This window comes from Prionailurus viverrinus, chromosome B4 (genome assembly GCF_022837055.1).
Source record: "Prionailurus viverrinus isolate Anna chromosome B4, UM_Priviv_1.0, whole genome shotgun sequence".
NCBI lineage: Eukaryota > Metazoa > Chordata > Mammalia > Carnivora > Felidae > Prionailurus > Prionailurus viverrinus.
In genome coordinates, this window is record NC_062567.1 from 3,604,118 (window position 1) to 3,622,730 (window position 18,613).

General features: G+C 50.9%; 1 protein-coding gene across 13 annotated transcripts in view; it reads right to left on the reverse strand.

The window, feature by feature from the left end:
* The window catches only part of SFMBT2 (Scm like with four mbt domains 2), a 226,543-nt gene that overhangs the window by 187,733 nt on the left and 20,197 nt on the right, over nucleotides 1–18,613 (reverse strand). For 6 of the 13 annotated variants that reach the window (XR_007153923.1, XM_047866414.1, XM_047866410.1 and 3 more), the window contains exons 1-5: nucleotides 15,970–16,304; nucleotides 15,285–15,391; nucleotides 13,829–13,981; nucleotides 4,381–4,475; nucleotides 1,761–2,001 (exon numbers count right to left, since the gene is read on the reverse strand). Coding sequence is in view for 12 of the 13 variants with exons in the window: in XM_047866414.1 (XP_047722370.1) it covers nucleotides 1,761–2,001; nucleotides 4,381–4,475; nucleotides 13,829–13,928 (436 nt within the window). In the remaining variant the exon portion in view is untranslated. Of the gene's footprint in view, nucleotides 1–1,760; nucleotides 2,002–4,380; nucleotides 4,476–13,828; nucleotides 13,982–15,284; nucleotides 15,392–15,969; nucleotides 16,305–17,300; nucleotides 18,080–18,613 lie in introns of those variants that run through there. The other 7 variants (XM_047866407.1, XM_047866402.1, XM_047866406.1 and 4 more) reach the window with 5 other exon arrangements.

The window sequence follows — 18,613 nt, forward strand, 5'->3', positions numbered from 1 at the left end:
CTGACTTCGGCTCAGGTCATGATCTCACGGTTCGTGGGTTCAAGTTCCACGTCAGGCTCTGTGCTGATGGCTCAGAGCCTGGAGCCTGCTTCAGATTCTGTGTCTCCCTCTCTCTCTGCCCCTCCCCTGTTCATTCTCCCTCTCTCTCTGTCTTTTTCTCTCTCTCTCTGTCTCTCAAAAATAAATAAAACATTTTAAAAAAGGCAATGACAGTGGTTGCACAGCCTTGTGACCACATCAAAAATCAGTGAACCGCACACTTAAAGGGATGAATCTTACAGTATGTGGATCATAACTCAGGTTTTTTTCAAGTACAGATGTGGGGGAGGGGCACACTCACAAATGTCATCACCTCTAAGGGCGCCAGGGGCTTTGTGAGCAAAGACGGGGTTTGACCCTGGTTGCCTGAGAAGCGACCGGTGAGCTAACCGCTGGGGGAGGAAGGGGTAACGCGGGCAGAGGAGCAGAAAGAGGTCCACGGGGGAGAAGAGACGCAAAGGGCCCGTCTCTCTTTCTTCCAAGGCAGTAAGGAGCCACGAGTCAGCTGAGGCCCGGGCAGTGCAGTCGGTCCTTACAAATGTCACAGAAATGCAACTCAAACTCCACGTGTCTACCATGACTGCCTCCTAGCAGGCTCTCAATTAGGCACAACCCAGACCATTCCCACCAATCGGAAGAACGATCTATCGGAACTCGGAACAGAAGACAGTATTGAAAAGTTCCGGGAAAAAGCCACCGCCCATAACGGTGGACAAGAAGAAGCTCGGAATTCAGCTCTGACACGTTACGTGTCGGTTCGAAATGAAAACATCGAGTCGGAATTGAAACAGGCAGGCAGTCCTACGGACACGTTCCAGGCACCTGAGGATCAGCGCGGAAAATCTTCAAGCATCATCCTGTCATCAAACACGGAAAACAAGGTGTCGAGGTTCAAGTATTTGGTAACGCAGCTTTTCTCATGTACGCGATCGCATGGGCTCCTTCCGTGCCTGCGTGACACGCGGGGTTTTCTCCAACTCTGCACCACGGCCAGTTTGAGCCCGCGATTCCCTGTGTGGGGACCGTCCTGTCCAAGCAAGGGTGTCTGTCTGCCAGCACCCGGCCCTCCCGCCCGATGTCAGCAGCATCCCCTACCCCCTGTCGTAACCAAAACAGGCGTTGCCAACAGTCCCCTGGGGGGGGTACTGTCACCCCAGTGGAGTACCCCGTCTTCCAGCAACGAAATGGATCTCAACTACACAAGCTCTGGCCATTCCCTCGAGAGTAGTGTCATTTCTCCACATGAGTTTGGTTTTCTACGTGCCTCACACCCTGACGGTCTCCCTGCAAGAAGGCAGGTTAAACCTTCCAGAGAAGCCTGTTCCAGATGCTCGATGCCACTGTTCAAAACGCACAGTCTCTAAGGCAGAAGAAGAGCCAGACAACCCAAAGAGGAAACAAGACGTCAGTCATGGGCGTCCCTCAGCCCCCCCTTTCCCACCCCCAACACCCGTGTGACGATCAGGCTCCAAAGCTTTAAGTCTGCGGAAGGCCACGGTCAGCTGGGCGGACGTCCAAAAACGCACCCAGGTCCCCCCTCACTCTGGAGCCCCTCCAGCCACTGAAACTCAAGACACGTCGCGTCAAGCACCAGACCTCCCTCCTACATCGGTTTTCGAATCTCTGCCAGGCTTGTCTACAAGCGTCACGGACGGCGATCGCTCGGGGACCAAAAGGCTTCGGGACGCGGGCCAGCTTGGCGTCCGGATGCCGGAGCTTACCATCCGGGGGCATCAAAGCCTTGTTATTCTGCGTGCACCACCCCACGGGGTGGAGGTCCGCTATCACCACATCACACCAGAAGTCGGCCCGGCGGTCCTCGCCGTAGCCGCAGTAGCGCAGAAGCAGCAGCTGGCCGCAGGTGGTGATGACGGTGGCCACCCAGTACGTGTCCGGGTTGTTCTTATTGGCCACTTCTAATTTCATCCCCGGCTGGAAGTTGCTCTGAAGGCTGATCTCCACCTGCAGGAAAGAGAAGCACAGGGACGACGTCACTATGCCTGACACATCCGGAAGATTACAAGAGCTGCTAAGACAACGGCACGTAAGGGGCACCCGGGTGGCTCAGTCGGTTAAGCTTCCGAATCCGGATTTCAGCTCAGGTCAGGATCTCACGGTTTGTGGGTTCAAGCCCCACAGTGGGCTCTGTGCTGACGGTGCGGAGCCTACTTGGGACTCTCTCTCTCCCTCTCTCTCTGTTCCTCCCCAACTTGTGCGCTCTCTCTCTCTCTCTCTCTCTCTCTCTCTCTCTCTCCCCACCCCAAATAAATAACTTAAAAAAAAAACAGCACTTAAAAACAACATTCCTGGGGTGCCTGGATGGTTCAGTCGGTTAAGCATCCAACTTCAGCTCAGGTCATGATCTCGCGATTCACGAGTTCGAGCCCCACGTTGGGCTCTGTGCTGGCACCTCAGAGCCTGGATCCTGCTTCAGATTCTGTGTCTCCCTCTCTCTCTGCCCCTCCCCCCGCTTGTGCTCTGTCTCTCTCTGTCTCTCTCAAAAATAAAAAATAAAAATAAAAACAACATTCCTATTGGCTTAGAACAGCGCTAAGAGGAATAGAACCGGACATTACGCTTTCTAGTAACCATGTTAAAAAAGCAAGATAAAACAGATGAAATTAATTTTAATAACGGATTTTACTCGACCCAACATATCCCAAATAGCATCATTTCAAGATGTAATCCACAGACCTATTCATGACTTGTTCTACATTCTTCCTTCCCAAGGAAGCCTGCGAAATCTGGTGTGCGTTCTACCTCGACAGCATCTGTCTGGATGGTACACGTCTCAAGGGCTCAGGAGCTCCGTGTGGCTAACGGCCACTGCGGGGATAGCACAGCCTTAGAGAATGGGTCTCCTTTCTTTTCTTTTAATTAACGGTTACAGTCCATTAGGATCTACCAGCCCTCCCCTGAAAAGAAAGCTTTGGAGCCTGGTGGGCCGTAGGTTCGAAAGCTAACAAACACATCTGATATCCGTGAGTAGCAGCTGCTTAAGAGATGATGGAATTATCCATAGCTTGTCCACGGGTCCACGCCACTGTTCCTTTAAACCCTGCACACGTGCATCCAGGAGAGTACACTGGGGTTAAAGGGGAGGTGGGAGGGGCGCCTGGGTGGCGCAGTCGGTTAAGCGTCCGACTTCAGCCAGGTCACGATCTCGCGGTCCGTGAGTTCGAGCCCCGCATCAGGCTCTGGGCTGATGGCTCAGAGCCTGGAGCCTGTTTCCGATTCTGTGTCTCCCTCTCTCTCTGCCCCTCCCCCATTCATGCTCTGTCTCTCTCTGTCCCAAAAATAAATAAACGTTGAAAAAAAAAATTTAAAAAAAAAAGGGGGAGGTGGGAGAAATGACAGGATTAAAGAGAACAGAGTGGCTCCATGTGGGGGGATATTGGTAACTTCCTGGTCCAGAAAGGAAGAAAAAGTTTGTGGGTCAGTACCTCTTTCCTACACCACCTGAAGGGATCTAGCTGGGTCATTCCACAATCTGAAGGGGCAAAACAGCCAAAAGCAAGAACAGGCTGGAAATGTGCCCCCAGTTTGCTCACCACCCTCGGGCTAAGAGTCTTTGCCCCGGAGAGCCCAGTGAGAAGGAAAAAAAAAAAAATGTTTCTTGGAATTAAATTTTCATTTCCAGCAAAGAAACTGTAATGCCTCAGAACTCCAGTCCTGGAAATTCAGTCTTTCCCTTGCTAATGGCATATGACCAAAAATCTCACCCATAAGCAAAAATCTGGTAAAACCTCGACCTTTTACTTCCTGGGACTTCCCCTCGGCTGGGCACACTATTTGCATTGCTCAAAGAATATTACTGCGAAAATAATTTTTTGGTTTGATACAAATGTGCCCTGAATATTTACGGGGGATTTCCTCTAACTTTACTCCTCTGCCCCCAAATGGCTAGAAGACTTTTAGGTGTCCTGTCAAAATAAAAATATCATTTCCAACTAAGAGAATACACAGCCATTACATCTCCTGAGATACTATTACTCTTCACATGTACTTGCCTAGTTTGCTGGCTCTTTACTCGCATCAATCAATCTTTCCTGTCTCGGGCCGTGTCTACTCGGGCTGTTTAGGGTACAGAACAAGGATAAGGTACACGCTGAGCTCCCCCTCCCCAGGCCCAGCCCTCCGTTATCAGAAGAGATAACGTACAAGGATAAGGCCCATCTTCCCCACAGCTCTCTGCGAAAAGCAAACAGACGTGTGTCCGTATCTCCTCCTGATTTCTAAGAAATCCTGCCTCAATTTCCCTTTTCTTCCCCAAGGTTCAGCATCTTCCTGCAGATGCCCCTCCCACCCTCCAAATGCAGAGAGAGAAGGCGTGTCACATACATGTTTGAACGACGTGTGAGGAGCCGCGCTGGCTCCCGTTTCTTCCAGATACTCTCCCCAGTTAAAGCCAATTTCCTCCAGGCTTGAACCTTCTTCTGTTGAAAAGACAAAAAAATAAATAAATACATAAAGTCAGAATATCAGTACCAGAGCGAAGAATGGAACGGCACCGGCCCTCAGTGAAAAGCAGGAAATCCGTGATACAGGAGACAAGCAAATTCAACAGGTTAGGAGAACACTATTACATGCACAGCATCGTGTGCTGACTGCAGAATGTTGACTAAGAAAAGGAAACACTGGAGAAATTCTACGTGAGCTACCCCGGCAAAATCCAGGGTAAAATTAAGTGTGCTCTCAGGCAAACGAAATGAGATGTTTCAGGGCACAGTTGCCGCGTGTTAGCGTATTCACTTGGAATTAGCCACCGGCACTGTGGGCACTTCATGCTTCCGGGAGGTCGGACGACCAGGTAAAGGAAACCACTGGGCATTGAGGAGGCGCCTTAATGTACAGATGAACACCTCTAACTACTGGTCACTTACCACAGCTGGAGGTTACAAAACAACAGCACAGATTGTTGGTGTTGTAAGGGACCTTATTAGGAAGCACGAGCCCTGACGTGATTCCAAGGAAAAAACTATTTGAGGTCCAGAAGGATCGCTCCAGGACGTGAGGTCACCTAGCAAGTTAGTGACAGAAGCCGACCAGCTGTCAATCAAACAATTCTCCAGGCATTGAAGACTGTGCGTAAGATACAATCTCTTAGGGGCGCCTGGGTGGCGCAGTCGGTTAAGCGTCCGACTTCAGCCAGGTCACGATCTCGCGGTCCGTGAGTTCGAGCCCCGCGTCGGGCTCTGGGCTGATGGCTCAGAGCCTGGAGCCTGTTTCCGATTCTGTGTCTCCCTCTCTCTCTGCCCCTCCCCCGTTCATGATCTGTCTCTCTCTGTCCCAAAAATAAATAAAAACGTTAAAAAAAAAAAAAAAATTTTAAAAAAGATACAATCTCTTATCGTCAAAAGGCACCAGGTCACTCCTCTTGAAGCACAGGTAACGACACTACGGCGTAGTTTCAAATGGAAAGAACTAATAAGCTGTAAACGTTACTTTCACCTATCTGCAGGGCTATCATAAGGAACACAGAGCAGTCGGGGGTACCCACACATGCAGATAGGCAAGAGCTTCAAAAGTTTAGATTCTCTTTTCTTGCAATACCGAGCAATGGGTGTGGATGTTCAGCCTGTGTGTCTTCTACAGGCAAGAAGCCTACGTCACTGGCCAAGAATAAACACACTGCTTTTGGTCACGTTGCTGATGGAGAAGTGGTATATCCTGGCAGGGAGGCCAGCCGGATTGACAACAAGGGACTCTAAGAAAGGAAGCCTTGTTCTTGCGGGCTATCGCTGCCTTTCTTTCCACGAGAGGTTTCTTTCGTTGTCAGTAGGAAAAGTCATTTTCTTGGGAGGCTCCGCGGCGTCTCAGAAATCGACAGAAGGTAATTTTTGTAAAGCCGGATGACGCGAGGCTAAACGCAGTCACCTTGCGTTTTGTCTTCTAAATCAAAGTTGCTTAAGCACGGCCTCCGCAGATCCTACCCTCGTCAAGTGGCTTGCAATTAAACGTCCGAGAAAAACAAAAGCCATCTGAAGAGCAAACCTTTTTCCCTTGTCGTTCTCCCAACATCCTGCTGCATCCAGGGACTTAAGTCCTTCCACTGGAAACACGCTCCCCGAAAAAAGTCAGCAGGTCCTCTAGCCGCCAGCCAACGAGAGACACTCTGAGACACAGTTATGTTCCGGAAAGTACCTCGGGGCGGGGGGTGGCGGGGGTCACCCAGTGGGTGGTCTGACCCACAGTTCTTCTCTCCAAAAGGCCGCAAGCATCGATTACCAAGTCTGTTTCCTGAGGCACCAGCCAGAGGCATCCCCGCACAGCACTTACATGCTCAGCGGGGCTGGCGAGGTGCCTGTTTGGCGGCTAACTTGTGGCAAAGCAGGTCTGGAATTGCTGCACCCCCTACTTGTCCAGCTCAGCTCAGCCCACGCCACCGGCAGGCCTCGCCCGCTCCAGCTGTGGGTCACGCACGGAGCCCCACAGAGACACCACACGGTCACGGCAGTGTCCTAAGAGCCACGCCGTCCTGGGCTGGCAGCTCTCTGCTCATTGCTCTGCAGGCATCACCGCATTTCATCCTTCCAAGAACCCTGACAGACGCTTACTACCATCCCCACCTCACAGAAGAGAAGTCGGGAGCCCCGCAAGGCGAGGGAGCCACCGGGACCACGCAACTGGCCGCAGAGGCCGGAGTCCGACCCAGGCTGTCTGCTTTCGAGCCGGAACGCCTCCCAGGCGCCTTCCTGGTCACCCTTCCGCCCGATCTCACGTGGGGCACGTCCACTCCACCACCACGACCCGTTCCTCCTCCAGGAGGGTCCAAGGCGCACTCCAGGGCCGGCTTCTGTGTTGGCGAGCGTTAGAACATTCCAGAGCCAAGCCAGGAGGCGGGAAGACGCAGGGGACCCGGCAAGGCGGGAGGCAGCAGCCAGGCTCGGCGAGAACAGAGGGCACAGAGCCCCTGGAGTCCTTCTGCAGGAGGACACAGCGAGGGGAAGACGTGGGCATAAAACTCAGTCTTGGGCCTTCAGATCCAGAAGGTCCTGGCAGAGCCCCTGGGTGAATGAACAGCTCCCGAAGGTGGAAGGGCCCTCCTGGGGGGTGACCGCTTCTGTGACATCAGAAACATCTGCCTGGAGACGGGGCCCCCAGGAGCTGCCCGCCGCAGCCGGTGCCTGGGCCTACAGAGCTCCGATGGGCCCCATCACTGCGCCTGGAAGGACCTGGGGACTCGGTCACTTGGAATTAGCCGTGAGGGCGAGACCGTGGGTCACATTTCTCAGCTTTGGGGCGGCTCCCCGCAATGCTTCCTGCTTCAGACAGCTCCCACCTAGGCTGCGAACATCCTACCCCACATTTTGTTCTCGCCGAACCTTAATTCATCACAAACCGTGTTTCTCTTCCCACAATACACAGGCCATGGATGCTTTCATGCTCCCTTGGGTGCTCGTTCAAGTTCCCAAGAGATGGAGAGGTCCCCCCTGTGACTCCCAAGTGAGCCCCTGAGAACATGCTTCAGGGGCATCTGGGTGGCTCAGCCGGCTGGGCGTCCAACTCACCGCTCGTGAGTTCAAGCCCCACATCGGGTTCTGGGCTGACAGTGCAGAGCCTGCTTCAGATCTTCTGTCCCATCTCTCTCTCTCTCTCTCTCTCTCTCTCTCTCTCTCTCTCTGCCCCTCCCCCCATTCACTCTCTCTCTCTCTCTCTCTCTCTCTCTCTCTCTCTCTCTCAAAAATAATACACTTGGGGGAAAAAAAGAACACCACTTCGGAGAGTTGATGCCTCCTGCAGTCCAGAGAAAATACTTTAAATTTTTTTTTACTTTTTTTAACGTTTATTCATTTTTGGTAGAGAGAGACAGAGCATGAGCGGGGGAGGGGCAGAGAGAGAGGGAGACCCAGAATCCGAGGCAGGCTCCAGGCTCCGAGCTGTCAGCTCAGAGCTCAACGGGGGGCTGGAACCCACGAACTGTGAGATCCTGACCTGAACCAAAGTCAGACACTCAACCGACTGAACCACCCAGGCACCCCCAGAGAAAATACTTTTAAAAAGAACCCAGAAGTCAGATCTGGAATGGGATTTTAAAAAATAAAGCTTTTATGTCCCACACTGGTAGTTTTGACAATAAAATCGCACAGCAAACTTAGGGTCCCCTACAAGAAGTCTTTCCCAGTCTGTGACTCCTGGCACATCCCCCCGGCACACACATCCCCAACAGCCGATTCTCTAAAGACGTTTCAATGAGCAACAGATAAACACACACGCTGTTTATGAGCGGAGGTCTCATAAACCCAGAGCAAATATTTACAGCTGATTCATAAACCTCTTAAGCCTGTAAACATTTTATCAGGGAAACCCTGACAACCTCCCTCCTCTGCGAAGGCACCAGTGGGAAGCATTTTTCCCCACGATGTCATGAAAACAGACCATGAAACGCCACCAAGGAAATTTCACAACTTAAAAGAAAACAGGCATATGCTCATTAGCGGCCATCCAGTTCTGCAAAACAGAAGGCTACTTACGCGACCAACATATTTATTTCATAACAGACAGAAAAGGAACACTAATAGTTGAGGTGGAAGCCACTTGACAGTGAAAAATGGAATGAACGAACGGCTCACACACCTTTTTTGAGGTAATCAAGTCCTGGGTTTTGATTTCACTGTCTGAAATAAGGCTGCCTTTGCAAGGCTGACTATTAAAAGTCCCTGACTGCTAACTACCCAAATAAAGGAGCATCAGCAGGTTTGAAGTGAATAAAATCTTAACAGAACACGTTCTCACGTGCTAGGTGTTCTTCATAAATAAGGGAAGAGAATGGAAGGCATTAAGTCTTTGCTATTTCACCTGCTGATAGTCTGGCCACACCATCACAAGGTGTAAAAAATAGTTCCACAGAGTACGTTAAATAGACACACAGGACGAACGAAACTCGGCTGGCCAACACCAATCCAAGGGCTGAGTTCACGGCTGCAGGACGACCCCAGGGAAGCGGGGACAGTCACTGAGCACAGAGGTCCTCACCCCCGTCTGACCACCCAGGCGGCCAGAGAGATTTTTTTCAGAAGAAAGAAAACACATAAAAATTATCCAATCACCCAGCTTGGTTGGGAAGGACAGTAACTATTCTAGAGAGAGGGGTTTTTTGGTCTTTTCTTTGTTTTAATTTTTTTTAATATTTATTCATTTTTGAGAAAGAGAGAGAGAGAGACAGAGTGTGAGTGAGGGAGAAGCAGAGAGAGAGGGAGACACAGAATCCGAAGCAGACTCCAGGCTCTGAGCCGTCAGCACAGAGCCCGACACGGGGCTCGAACTCACAAATCGTGAGATCATGACCTGAGCCGATGTCGGACGCTTCACCGACTGAGCCACGCAGGCACCCCGCTTTTTTGTTGTTTTTTTTTTAACAGGGAACATTATTGAGTCACACAGCACCTGTTCCCAGCACCAAGCATAAGAGAGCTCTATTTTTCTAATAAGAATGTTGAAAAGCCTGTGGGACTCCACTCAATGTATTCCTAACACCAAAAAAAAAAAAAAAAAAAAAAAAAAAAAAGCCAGCCCACATTTCCAGCCTAATTCTCTTTACTCTGAGGCCTGCCCGTTCTAAATGCACAACACCACTTTATCTACAGACCTCATCAGGAAATTACATTTGGCCAGCCTGGAAAACTAACGTCAAGGGGTCTATTTATCACCACGCCAGCATACTGTTCTGCTTGCTTTTATCACAGCAGAAGCCTAGAGTTCCAGAAATCCAATTCTGGTCCACGACCTTCTCTATGCAGCCCGTGCCGATGCCGTCCGTTCCGTCCACTGGCGAGGCCCTTCGGTTGACCTCCCTGCGCTCATCCCGCTGACGTCCTCAGTGTTCCTGAAAGGAGGAGGACTTTTACACTGTGCCTGTTTCATTTACAGGACTCGAGTGCCAGTCGGAGTATTGTTTGGAGCTTTCCTTAGGAAAAGAGGCAAGTGGAAGATGACAAAGCTGTTCGTGAGATTCAGAGTCCACTGGTTGGCGCTCGAGTTCTCAGTTCAGAGGGATGGACCGTCCAGACGAGGAATGGACCGTCCAGACGAGGAATGGCATCCACTCGGCGTCGGGCATGCAAACACGAAATCAAAACCCCCGGGAGCAGCTGACAGAGGCTTCTGTGGTTCGGCCCCGTCGCGTGGGCAGAGAGGAGCTGTGGGCACCTACGGGTAGTCACGTGCTGGGGAGGTACAGGCATGTGTCACATCACACGTGGGGAGAGGGGCCAGCAGACAAGAAGCTGGGTGGTGCCGGCGCCCCAGAAAGTGTGTGTGCGCGTGGAGAGGGGGTACGCACGTCACATTTATGTACCAAGGGTGACTTCCCCCTGCACGGAAGCACAGGGACAGCCCAGTGTCACTGAGCACCGTATCTGGAGCCTCAGGATGCCTGCGGTGAAATCCTGGCTCCAACACAAGGGCCAAGTGACTTCTCCCTGTGGTCCAGTGGCCTCCTCTCTAAAACGGGGATACTGAAAGCAGCTCTTTCGCCGGGTCATGGAAGGGTAAACGGAGTCAACGTACAGAAGGACCTGAAGTGAGTGCCTGCCATACAGTTCGAACTCAGGATCACGTCCTCAGCTGTCCCAGGTCAACGTAGAACCAGCTGAGGAGCACTGAACGAGCCTTCTCCTGTTCTGATCCGTAAGTCTCATCCGAAACCCCTCTGGGCAGAAGAGCCTTGTCACCAAAATGATGTGCTGCCCCAAGCATGTCACGCCCGAACCAGACACCCTCCAACTAGGCCACCACCGAAACTGTCTTAGGTATCAACAGCTCAGAGGGGCCCCACTTGAGAAAATCCGTTTCCTGACGACTCATACCGGAGTAGGTTCTGAGCAGTCCAAGTGTGAGTTTCTTCCCCAAGTCGGCCTCGGCTCGCCACAGAGAGTTCTATTAGACCGTGCTTTAAACTGATTTCTCCCCCCCCAAAAAAAGAATCAACACATGCAAAAAATTAAAAAATTAAAAAAATAAATACATAAACTGATTTCTCCTTTAGGGGTCCACCTTTGTGGCACCACCTGTAAGTCTCCCCCATGCATAAGAGCTTATGGGAACCCCAAGGAGAAAGGACAGATCGGCCAGATACGAGGGGAAAAAAAAACTCTGGAACCACAATCTACAAATGCTAACATAATTCAGAGCCACTCGGAACTCCTACTTCTTTTTTTAAGTTTAGGTATTTATTTTGAGAGGGAGAGAGTGTGCATGAGCAGGGGAGGGGCAGAGAGAGAGACAGAGGAGGAGAGAGAAGCCCAAGCAGGCTTCACGCTGTCAGCGCACAGACCGACGTGGGGCCTGAACTCACGAAACCGTGAGATCATGACCTGAGCCAAGGTCAAGAGTCGGGACGCTTAACCGAATGCGCCACCCAGGCGCCCCAGAGCTACTGTTCATTTTAAACATCTTGACGTCTTATACAAATCAGGCCGCGTATGGCACATGAGCGAGGAAGCCCCCGTGCAGTGAGTGCCGTGTGACGGGCTCGGCCCAAGCACACCGCGGCCAATGACAGAACGAATCTCGCGCTTCCCTCTCATGGAATCACCCCGAAGGAAACGTAGGACGAGTAATTTTCCTGACACCGTATTATTATTACCGCTGGGTTTCAAAATCTACTTCAGCTAGAGAGATCTACTGCAGCTACAAGAAAATGAAAAGCCAACACACGGTTGGTTTTTAAACAGTTTTGAAAACACACCTTTAGAAATGATGCGGGAACAGACATCAGATGTGCATCCAACAAAGTCACAGTGAAAGCCCAGGGAACCGTAAGTGGAAAAGTAACCCCTTTCAGGAAACGTAAGACAGACTTTTCTACAAAGCGTATTTGTACTTACAGAACATCAAGCCTCTAGGACGGAGTTTCCTCAGGAAGGAATTTCCATATGTCCGCTGTGGGACAAGGACTCAACTATGCCTCTAGAAGTTTCCTCACTCTGGCTTTCATACAGAAAAAATCACAAGGGGTGGGGGTGGAGGACTGGGCTGATTCTGAAGGAGACGCTAACATCTTTCAACATATTTAGGCAATAATCTCAGGAGGGTTCCAGATTTTTTGCAGATAAAGATACAACTAGAGAAATGTAATGTAATCAATTCGATGATACCAAGCAATCTGTAATTCTGTCATTGACCGCAGTCATCAAAATATGGAGACGAACTTCATGACTTTTCTGGATAACGGTCAAATCTCCCACTGAATTCAGGATCAACATTTTGTACATGAATTCACCACAGCAAACGTTCGGGATCCAGACAGCTGAGTTGCCCTTATTTAAGCTGCTGTAATGCAAATACAGCAATCCTTTGAAAAAAAAACAAAAAACAAAAAACCACTAGTGTCTTTTTAAAACGGATTCCTGTGTAAGTATTTAGAAAAACATGCTTTCTAATAAATTCACTGATTAAATATTAAAATTCAATCAAAGACTGGCTTGGTGTGCTTTGGTTTTAGTTTCCTTTTTTTTTTTAATTTTATTTTTTTAATTTTTAAAATTTACATCCATGGGGCACCCGGGTGGCACTTCAGTCGGTGAAGCTCCCGACTTCGGCTCAGTTCACGATCTCACGGTTCATGGGTTCGAGCCCCACGTCGGGCTCTGTGCTGACAGCTCAGAGCCTGGAGCCTGTTTCAGATTCTGTGTCTCCCTGTCTCTCTGCCCCTCCCCCACTTGCGCTCGGTCTCCCTCCGTCTCAAAAATAAACAAACATTAAAAAAAAAATTTTTTTTTAATTTACATCCAAATTAGTTAGCATCTAGTGCAACAGTGATTTCAGGAGTAGATTCCTTGGTGCCCTTTACCCATGTATCCCATCCCCCCTCCCCCAACCCCCTCCGGTAACCCTCAGTTTGTTCTCCGTATTTATGAGTCTCTTTTGTTTTGTCCCCCTGGTTTAAGTTTCCTTAAAGGGAGACAGACCTCACCACGCACTCACATGACCTAAGTTCTTTTCCCATTAAGGAGTCCTCGGAGAGACATGCTGAGGTTCTGGAGAGGGGAGAGAAGGCGGGGATACCCAGAGCTGGGGCGGACCCGCTCTCCTGCCTCTCTGGGCACGTGGGAGACAAGGATGGCTTTCTCACCTCCCTTGCAGTGGTGCTCACACGTGACAGGTTCCGGTCCAGAAGTTCTGAGCGAAAGTGAGCTGCGTCTTCTGAGTCGGAGCATTTCACTGTTGACTCGGGAGCCCCCAGCCCCGCCTCCCCCAGAACAAAAACCACCACCTGCACGTGGCGCACCGTAAGACCGTGTAGGGGCGCCTGGGTGGCGCAGTTGGTTAAGCGTCCGACTTCAGCCAGGTCACGATCTCGCGGTCCGTGAGTTCGAGCCCCGCGTCGGGCTCTGGGCTGATGGCTCAGAGCCTGGAGCCTGTTTCCGATTCTGTGTCTCCCTCTCTCTCTGCCCCTCCCCCATTCATGCTCTATCTCTCTCTGTCCCAAAAATAAATAAACGTTGAAAAAAAAAAAAAAGACCGTGTGCAATGAGTCAGCGAGGGAATGCCCGCTACCTCGTCTGAAATGCCACGAACGTAACGTTGACATTTACGGGGTTACCCACTGAGATTCTGAAGGGATCCGTCACTCCGGTGTCACCTGCCCCTCTCTGTCCAGCATCGGGAATACTGATTCTGCACTAACTTTCAAGAGGCCGCAGGCTGACGAACAGGACAGCAAATCCTAGCAACGGGCAACGTGAGAGACCTAGGAATGTCTGCCCCGCTGTGCCCCGAACATCTTCGGGGAGACACGGGTCACTAAATCGAAGGGGTCAGACAGATCCAGAAAAGAAACTCCTACCTGAGTCGAGCCCTGCATTACCGTTCGCTGAGCTCTGCTGTCTCTCCAAGGGCGAAGACAGTGGGTCTGGCATGTCGGAAACTGACAAACCGCTCTCCATGCCTAACGAGTAAGGGTCCCTCTTCTCTTAACGCATCCTGCAGGAAGGATCACCTAAGGGCAACCAACAAAGGAAAAAAAAAATCAGAGCCCCTTGATTATCCTCAGTTTATAAAGGCTCCAAAAATAACAGTATCTGATCAGCGCTGTTGCCCTGTCATTATAACACGCAGGCTGCAACAGAATGTTGATGATAGAAAATACCAGAAATAAAGACTGAGGAGCACGCATCTACATGCAGTCCACACACAGGTCCCAGCTTAGTGAAACCCACCGGTTTTCCGTAGGGCACGATCGTCACTGAGACGAACACACTTCTCACCAACACCATCTACGCGGGGAGCCCCAATCTACCTCGGCACGGCTGGCAAGACGGTCCGCCACCCACCCCTGTGCTCCCCTCTCGCGGTGCCGTGAAGCGGCAAACCTCCGAGACGTCTCCCGTGTCCCAAGCACGGGACTTCCAAACCCACTTAAAGTGCCAACGTTCGCAGATGCGCTTTTTGACCGATTAGACTTTTCCTCCAAGAGCACGGCTCGCCTTCACTGACTCGCACGCCGCGACGACAGGTGGGAAAACAGGGAGGACTACAGGCGCCTCTCGCAGAACCTACAACTGAGCTCATTTCCGTTACACCCCATGGAAGAGCCAGACACGACACCCCTCGGGGTCGGCCGCCGACCCCGCTGACGGTTAGACACAGCCGTGTGAGGCTTCTAAATCTTTCACTCACTCAGCATCTGCTTTTATCTCACGGCTGGATGGAAGTTCAAATCGGCAACAGGGCAAGGGTGGATGAAGAAAAAGATAGCGCCCCTACACCTATAAGCAGACTATTTTGTCACTCCCATACAGTAAAATACCTTTTAAGGATACCACACGCGCACACACACACACACACACACACACGCACACACGAATACACGCATCCCTTTTGGTGCTCTTCGGTTTACCTTCCTGGAACATTATTTTGAGGTTTTGTCAAAATTACAGGTCCAGGAAAGGGTACCAGCCATCTGTGCAAAGACGGGGAAAAGGCACAAAGCTCTCACAGGAGGAGACGGGAAACACACCAGGTACGTGGTGCTGGAATTTAATCCCGCTGTATTTTATTACCCACCTGTTTATATAAAATACTACGCCAGACACTGTGAGGGGAGGGGACTCCAGAGCCACCTCTCAATCAAAATACAAAGAAAAGAAAATACCTAGCATAGAGGAGGAACCTAAAAACTGTCTAGGCTGGGTCTCAAGTGGCCATCTGTGCATCTTGCTAGTGCAAAGGTAAGGACACGAATAGGAAATGAAATGACAAACTACCAGGCAAATGTAAACCACTAGGAGATTATCTCTTACTTGTTCCACACTCTCCGAGCAAGGGTGCTTGTCATATTTTCTGAGAATGAGAGGGGACGTGGTCTGAGGGGCAGACGTCAGGACCAGCGATACAATGTAAGCCGGGCCTGTCCGGGAAAACAGGAGAGCCCTGGTCAAAAGGCGGGGTACCAGACCCAAAATGGTTTCTGTGGTTTGTTTACAAATCACATAAAGGACAGGTGAATACCACGCCCTCACTGCAGCGCTGTGTGGGGCAGAGAACACAAGGCAAAGCAGTCTTAATCCTGCCCTCCAGCACAGACTAAGACAGACGGTGCAAGAAACTTGGGTGCATACGGGAACAGCTTAAACCTAAGTAGAAACTGGATGTGTTTTTCTTTAAATAATCTTTTTAAATGAAGGATTAAATAAAGGAATCCGTTCAACAGATAGATGGGTGCCAAGATTATTTAAAATGGAGGGCATTGGCAAAGCCAGCACTTTAACATTGAGGCTGGCTAATTTTACCCCACCGACATCAGGTTGCTAAAATAACCTCACGATGAGAGGCAGAACTGCATTCTCCTAGAAGAGTTCTTTCCCAATCGCCATTACAACACAGATTCACGAATTTATGGGGAGCCACAATCCTGGGTATTTCGTCCCCCTCGTGCTGCACCCAACAGACCAGAGAGTGAAAGAAGAGGCCACCAGGGCGACTCACAAGTTCTCGTGCCTGGATCTTACAGTGGATGGCAGTAGTCACCGGTCTATCTCTAATGTCACTGGAATGAAGGAGCAATCGCCGGTGCAATCTGCAGAAAATTCAGGTGTTGAAAAGAAAGCGTGGCCATCCCACCAGGTGCCCAACTGTCAACGATGTCAACAAGCAAGCGCGGCCATCACACCGGGTGCCCAACTGCCAACGATGTCAACAAGCAAGCGTGGCCATCCCACCGGGTGCCCAACTGCCAACGATGACGTCAACAAGCAAGCGCGGCCATCCCACCACGTGCCCAACTATCAACGATGACATCAACAAGCAAGTGCGGCCATCCCACCAGGTGCCCAACTGCCAACGATGACGTCAACAAGCAAGCACAGCCATCCCACCACGTGCCCAACCACCAACGATGACATCAACAAGCAAGCGCGGCCATCCCACCACGTGCCCAACCGCCAACGACGATGTCAACAAGCAAGCGCGGCCATCCCACCGGGTGCCCAACCGCCAACGATGACGTCAACAAGCAAGCGTGGCCATCCCACCACGTGCCCAACTGCCAAAGATGACGTCAACAAGCAAGCGCGGCCATCCGACCGGGTGCCCAAGTGCCAACGATGACGTCAACAAGCAAGCGCAGCCATCCCACCGGGTGCCCAACTGCCAACCACGTCAACAAGCAAGCGCGGCCATCCCACCGGGTGCCCAACTGCCAACGACGTCAACAAGCAAGCGTGGCCATCCCACCAGGTGCCCAACTGCCAACGATGACGTCAACAAGCAAGCGTGGTCATCCCACCGGGTGCCCAACTGCCAATGACATCAATAAGCAAGCGTGGCCATCCCACCAGGTGCCCAAGTGCCAACGATGATGTGAACAAGCAAGCGCGGCCATCCCACCACGTGCCCAACTGCCAACACGCCCCCACTTCAAGAACACATGCAGGGAGCCCACAGGGTTAAAACACACACCCGCTAGCAACGATGGAAGTTTGTGTGTGAGTTTACAGACCACCGGATCACCTACACAGGGACACAATGCCCACCGACTCCAGGGGCATCCAGACGGCACAAAGAGAGGGGCAGATGGGGCACGCTCTGGAAAACACTGCCTCCCTCACAGCGATCCACTGGAGTCCATCAGGGGACCACCAAGAACTGGGAAGGCAGAAGGATGAGCCCCTGAAGGTATCGGGGGTGGGACACTCGGAGCAAACAGAGTACCACAAACCGCCCACACAGAGCGCACCGCCATGGTAAGCTGGTAAGTGACAGGAAACACCACGGACGCAGAGAAGCACAGGCGAGCAAGACGTGGGAGCCGGGATTACCGAGATGATGGTCAGGCAGGACCCGAGCAGGTGCTGCCTGAACAAACTCAGGGCCGCACCCCAGCAAGAGGAGAAGGTTCTGTCTGAGCGAGGACCCGAACCCCTGCGCTCCACTCTGTGGTCAGGATTTCATTCCAGGGGGTGAAAAGATCAGATCTGTTCCAGGAAAGTCGCTCTGGCAGCTGGATGCCAGGCAGACGGACAGACAGGGACAGGACTGAAAAAAAAAACAACGCGGGCGCAGGTCTGAACTAAGACAGCAAGGGAGAAGAGAAGGAAGGAAGCTCAGGGTGTATCTGACAGATGCAGCCCAGGAAGCCCCAACATTAACAAAACACAATCTTGTCACAGCTGGAAGGCAGGTTCTCAGAAGAAATCACTTCATTTGCCACAGCCAGTCCTCCACAACTAATGGGACCTAGGCAGTGCCCGTGGAAATAAAAATTAGGGGGGAAAATACGCCGACTAGGAGAGTGACAGACCATTTCACAGAAATTTACTTCCAGTGGAGTCTGTCGGGGGAGCAGATCTTACTGGTGACAGCTGGCCCAGAAGATCTGCCAAATGAAAACAGGACTGTGAAAAGCAAATCCTTTTCCTGACTACAACACCCGAACCCCCCAAAAGGCTATTTTTAAAAGGAAGTGTATTTCATTCTGATCTTAAAATATATATAACTTCAAGACCAAAGGTAAAACTTTCTATTAATGAAAGAACTTTTTTTTTTTTTAGACGTGAAAAGAAGGCTGAGAAAACCGGGTTTTTAAAGGGTAACTTCCTGTTTTTATAATACACCTATGATCCAGTGCAAAGCTATTAATCCTATCATAATTGGCTCTTCTTGTCTCTAAAGTTGTTGAACGACAGAATTATAGTAACGGGAGCATCTCACAAAAGTTGTCTTGGCTCAGTGATAAGAACAGTGAACTTGGAGAGGAATAAGGTCACTATAGAGCTGTGTGACCTAAGCAAATTACTTAACCTCTCTGTTCCTCAAACTTCTCATGAAGGCACAATTAGATTAAGTCAATGGCCCTTTGAAACCTAAAGTTCTGGGGTGCCTGGGTGACTCCGTCGGTTAAGCGTCCAACTCTGGATATCAGCTCAGGTTGTGATCTCGTGGTTCATGAGATCGAGCCCCGAGTCGCGCTCTGTGCTGACAGAGTAGAGCCTGCTTGGGATTCTCTGTCTCCCCTCTCTCTGCCCCTCCCCTACACATGTGAGGATTTCATTCCAGGGAATTCACTCCTTCTCTCCCCCAAAATTAATTAATTGAACTTCAAATCTAAAGTTCGATGAATCTATCAAGGCTT